At 39.6% G+C, this 6,021-nt stretch overlaps 1 protein-coding gene and 1 non-coding gene across 2 annotated transcripts; both read right to left on the reverse strand.

Annotated features, from left to right (window-relative positions):
• Positions 1–4,603: 4,603 nt before the first annotated feature.
• On the reverse strand, positions 4,604–5,073 carry LOC133047420 (uncharacterized). The gene is given in 2 exon segments (XM_061130620.1): positions 4,604–4,818; positions 4,820–5,073. Coding segments are annotated over 2 exon segments (450 nt in total). The 3' UTR covers positions 4,604–4,622.
• Positions 5,024–5,156, reverse strand: LOC133047866 (small nucleolar RNA SNORA70). The gene has a single exon (XR_009690873.1). It is a non-coding gene; the product is annotated as a small nucleolar RNA SNORA70 (small nucleolar RNA).
• Between the last annotated feature and the right edge of the window lie 865 nt (positions 5,157–6,021).

Genomic DNA, 6,021 nt, shown 5'->3' on the forward strand with positions numbered 1-6,021 from the left:
AGACCCTGATGCTGGTGAAGACTGAAGACAGGAGGAGAATGGGAAACAGAGGATGAGATGGTTGGATGGTATTACTGACTCGATGAACAAGAGTTTGAGCAAGCTCTCTCTGGGAGTTGGTGATGGACAGGGGAGCCTGTCATGCTACAGTCCATGGGGTTACAAAGAGTCGGACATGACTGAGCATCTGAACTGGACTGGAAAATTATTCACTTACCTGAAATTCCAATTTAAGTGGGCATCTCTATGTTATCTGACAATCCTACTTTGCAGTCTAATACACTAGGGATTGTATCCTTGCCCTGCCATGTAATGCCAAGCAATCACTTCACCGTCTCTAAAGAAATGATATTCTTTGAGATTGAAAAGCTTTTAATGACAATATTCTGGCAGTGAAATATCTGAATATCTCTCTACTCTCACTTTACCCATCTACAATAATGCAAAGATTATTGATGTCCATTCATATCTAGCCACTCTTCCAACAAATACTTATTGAGCACATGTCATGTGTAAAAGAAAGTGCTGGGAGAAATGTTCATAAAATAACCCCAAAGTAACTTGGATATCAGGTAGTGATTGCAGAATCATCAAAGGTTTAAAGCATGCTCAGGAGATTTTAATTGCTTAAATTTATTTTTTATGTTTCATTTAAAACACTAGCTCTCCCATCTACTTGCAGACAATCTATATTAAGCAGAATGTTAATTCCAATCTCAGTAAATAGCAATTGAGAAGATACAGTGTGAGGGCCTTTCTCTCTAATAAATAATGCATCACTTATCATCCCTCAACCAGCTTATATTCCTTGAGCATCATACAAGTCTCCCTTCTGCTCCTAGCATCAGACAAGATAGCTCTTCATTCTTGAAGTGTTTTATTACTAATATTTATAGAGTATTTGGGATTTCCTCGTGGTTCAGATGATAAAGAATCTGCCTGCAATACAGGAGACCTGGGTTCGATCAATGGGTGAGGAGGAGCTCCTGGAGAAGGGAATAGTGATCCACTCCAGTATTCTTGCCTGGAGAATTCCATGGAGAGAGGAGCCTAGAGGGCTACAGCCCATGGAGTCGCAAAGAGTCTAATACAACTGAGTGACTAATACACACACACACACGGTAGAAATAACTTTTGTGACCCCAACTTCTCCTTAGACCTTGCCATAGTCAATCCCATTTCTTTTATACTCCATGTCAGTTTGATGGTGTGTAATAGTTAACTATTCTTCTAATGTTTCCACAAGTTGCTAACTCTTACTAAAGGCCACTTTTGCTAAGTAAACAGCTGGTAATGGAGAAAATCTTTGATATATCACCATTATCAGAGAGCATATCATGCAACAACGGGGGAGAAAAGCTCATGGTGATATGATGATGTGTTAGGAAGGAAGCAGATGGGCAGAACGTGAATGGAGAGCAGAGGGTATACTATGACTGAAGGTGTTGGGTGTAGGTAGGGAAGCTTCAGCTGGGATACTCTTAGTTGAGCAAGGAATCTGAGGTCAAGATCAGTGGACTTACCAACCACTTAGCCTCTCTTCATTCTCTTCCCTAAACTGGGCTGAACAACATCCTAATTCAGCAATATTTGTAGAACTCTCTCTATGAGCCAAGGACTGACTGTTCCAGGGGCTGAGGACACAACAGTCAATAGATCAGATAACAATTCCTGTTTTTAAGGAATATTCATTATAATCCACATGAAGATAAATTCATAATACCACTTCATGATTGTCTCTTGAAACAATGTAGTATTTAAAAAACACTTTTACATGAATGGTTTCCCTTGAAAACTGAGCTCAACAGAGGGTTATTGCTATCATATTGGTATTGTCATACCAGATACTCTGCCCAAAATACTCAGCTCCTGTTGCCAAAGGACTTTACAGCCACAAAGATGTGACTGCTTAGAATAGCCACTTGGTGAAACAAAACAAAAGCTTTTTTCCCAAGTTTACAACCAATAGGTAGAAATAATAGCAGGAAGAAAATAATCAGAAAAATGCACACACACAGCACTCGGCATATACATTTTTAAAATATGCCATTTACTTTTACAAAATATCTGTGAGTTAGGTAAGAAGATGAGAAGCATTCCTAGTCTTTCTTTATCTCTTTGAGTAGGAAAGAAAGAATGGCCTTTGGATGCAGGTGGGGGTATCACAATGCATAAGAAGAAGAGGCATAAATAAATGGGAAGATAAAAAAGAGCCCATGGGTGACAAACCATCATCCAATCTCTTCACCTTCCAGAGAAGGAAACTGAGGCCAAGAGTAGATGAAACACCTAATCTGACAGCCACAAGCTAATTTGTAGCAGGTTTGGAAGCAAATCGACCTCTTTTGACCCTCAGTCCAGGGTCTTCTCAATTACATCACATTCTCTCTCCTATTAACAAGAGATCACCTATAAATCATGCTCACGTTAGTAGAGCTGTGCTTTCGAGCCAAGGCAGGAAGCCAAGGCAGTCACAGTAAAAAAGGCAAGCTGCAGAAGATGATTAAGGAGCAAGTCATTGAGCCATTTGCCCCAAGAGCCTGTCTATGAGGGCTCTAAATCAACACTATAAATGTGACCAATGGAGAAAATTATATTTACCAGGGAAAGATTGAATGCAATCCCCCAAATACTTTGATAAGCAGCCTAAGAGTGTACAGATGAAGGCGAGACCCTTGTGTAGCAGGCTGTCACATTTACAGGCGTCTAGACTGCCTTCCAAAGTGAGTGGTTCTGATTATCTGCTCTACTGATGGACCCGTGGTATAGGGCCTGCCAGCAACCATCCCTTGCATTGCTTTGTTTTGCGTATCAACTTCCACTTCACACAAACTATAAACCAGTACATAAAGACTGTCTCTTGAAAGAAGACCACTGTACCACCTTGCTTGGCTAACTACGTGGTGATCTTTAGACAGATGTGTTTTCCTACCAAAGTAAGAGATTGGCAATTCAGGGAAAATTCCTTGTATTATCTTTGCCCTGAGACTGACCCAACAATTATCTCTTGTTATTCAGAACCCTCTAGTTCCTTTTCTGTTGTTGTTCTCAGGTTCCAGCCACTGGTTTCAGGTCCAAAGAAAGATAATAAGAAAAGAAAAGAAAAGAAAAAAAAATGGTGTACTGGAAAGAAGAACCTTATGGTGTCAACTCTTAAGGCAATAAGAGAAAATGGTTCTATTTTCTTAAATTCATATTGTAAGTGAATAAGTGAATTAAGGACCAAGGAAGTCTGTACATTTGGCTCAGATTTGCACAGACATGGAGTCTGGACCTACTTGATCCTCTGAGGTCCTCCCGTGCTACCTTTTCTAAGGTGTCCATCCTTATTTTTAGCCATAAAGAAACTGCTTTCTCTTTTACACATATACTCACTTAGACGGTTATGTCTGGGTTTATTGTAAAAGGTATGCCCTGAGACTTCACATGTGGATAAACAATAAAATGGTTTTCTAGCTTGTCTATTGAGTTTTTATTTTGAAAGTAAAAAATAAAAATAAGATGAAAAATATAAAAATGTTTTAGGAGTAGAAATATCACTTACAACTTTGTGTTCATAAAACTTAAGCAAAAACTTATCAGTAGTATATCTCCAGAAAAAATTCCATACTTATAGCAAGGTTTCATCTGACTTTTCTATCGCCTATTGACTGCTTGGCATCCACACCTTTATTCTCCTTTTAAAAAGGAATTTTTTTCTGTTAGTTTGAGAGGGGTTGATATTATCTCTTCAGTGCAAGCATCAGCCCTAATTAGCCTAAGCCAACCCCAGGCTCTTGATGTGGTGATCAGTTCAGGGAAAAACATATGACCTAAGATGAGGAAGCGAAAGAGAAATCCTTTCTCCCACCAACCCGAACAGAAAGGGAATTAGTTTCATTTGGTAGATGAAATTCTGACACAACCACAAGGAGGGTCGACCTTGAACTAAAGACAGCACCCAGGATATCAGAGCAGAGAAACAAAAACAAAAACAACCAAATAAAAGCAAAAGGAACCCATTCGTGTCAGTTCTAATGAGGTGGATGAAACTGGAGCCTGTTATGCAGAGCAAAGCAAGTCAGAAAGGGAAAGACATATACTAAAAATTAACACACATACAAGTAATTTAGAAAGACGGTACTGATGATCCTACATGCAGGGCACCAAAGGAGATACAGATGTAAAAACCAGACTTTTGGACACAGTGGGAGAAGGCGAGGATGGGATGATTTGAGAGAATAGCATTGAAAGGTGTACATTACCATATGTGAAATAGATGACCAGTGCAAGTTTTATGCATGCAGTGGGGCACTTAAGCTGATATTCTGGGACAACCCAGAGGGATGGTTGGGGAGAGAGGTGTGAGGGGGTTCATAATAGGGGGACACATGTATAACTGTGACCAATTCATGATGATGTGTGGCAAAAACCATCACACTACTGTAAAGTAATTATCCTCCAATTAAAACAAACAATTTAAAAACCCTATTTCTTAGGTATATCATCAATTAGCTGTCAGATCAACTTTTTCTTGAAACCTTAAAAGCTTTGCTTCTCAATATATCAATCAATAAATTGTTTTCTTTGTTTTAAAATCAATTTGAGGTTTTATTTATTTTTTTTTTGACAGGAAATAGCATTTATTGGTGAGCGTGATTAAGGAGGGAACAGAGCTGATGCTCATGAGTGCAGGGCCCACCATTTGTCCAGGGGACCACGATTAGGGATGTATTTGACCCCACAGCCGTCTGGGATGAGTCACTTTTCTGCCACCATGTTCTCAAATTCATCCTCATTGAACTTGGTAAATCCCCACTTCTTGAAGATGTGGATCTTCTGACGGCCAGGGAACTTGAACTTGGCCCGGTGGAGGGCTTCAATCACATGCTCCTTGTTCTGCAGCTTGGTGTGGATGGACATTATGACCTGGCCAATGTGGACCCTGGCCACTGTGCCCTGGGGCTTTCCAAAGGCACCGCGCATACCTGTCTGGAGTCTAGATTGAGAAACAGCAGGCCAGTCATGAATGCCCACTAAGAAGAGTTGTCTCCAAGGTCCCTTAGGGCTACCTGTACAGGCAACAGGTTGCATACACTACCAAGGAGGCTGCTATTTGCAGCCATTGCACACTGGGCCCCCATGGGGAAAAGCACAGTCGGCTTAATTGGCTGCAAAGCAATTTGAGGTTTTAATCTTCTCATTCTTTGCAAGCAGAAGAATCTTAAGGTATAATTGCTCACCTAAGATCTATGAAATAAATATGTGCTGTTTTACTGGTTACAAAACTTTCTACATCCAAAGTACATGTGCTTTTCTACATGCAGCATAAGAGCAGACCCATGTTGTTCCACATGATAGAGATGCTACAACTATATCCAAATGTTCACTGAGAGGATAGTGTTTGCAACTTCTATTCTTCTGGAATCTGATTCTTAAGTCTGTGATCTTCTTTTCCCCCTTTCCATAAATACTTAAAGTTTGTTTTTTAGAGTTTACATCTCAAATGTTAGCCACTTACATTGGTCCATAACAAAATGTCCTTTTTCCCTCCATACTAGGTAGTTAACCCTGCTATAATAAACTCAATCTCATCTATATCAAATTGCCAAGCCTTTACCTCTTTTTTTTTTTTTTTTTAATTTTCCCTCTGTAATTGTATTCTCAGTGGCCCCTGCTCCCATGACACAATGATGAGTTTGGGATCATTCACGGTGTTTAAACCTTTCAGGAACATTTTCCACTTGAAAAATCCTCTTAAAGTGAATATACATCATTGAACATGATTATCCAGGCTTAGAGAACAATACACAGAACAATATGGCCTCTGTGGAGTTTGCTGGCAATCCTGCCCATGAATCTCTGTTCACATTTTCAATTCAATTTTAGATTTGTTGTTGATTAAATACCTTGTCCTTTTCTTCCATCTCTTGAAATAAAAATCTCAGTGTTGGAAGGGACTTTAAAGATCTTCTAAACCAGTGCCTTTTAGTCTGGTTTGGGATCACACTTTGGAATCAGTCAATCTAAACCAATAGTTAT

This window comes from Dama dama, chromosome 27, assembly GCF_033118175.1.
Source record: "Dama dama isolate Ldn47 chromosome 27, ASM3311817v1, whole genome shotgun sequence".
Classification (NCBI taxonomy): domain Eukaryota; kingdom Metazoa; phylum Chordata; class Mammalia; order Artiodactyla; family Cervidae; genus Dama; species Dama dama.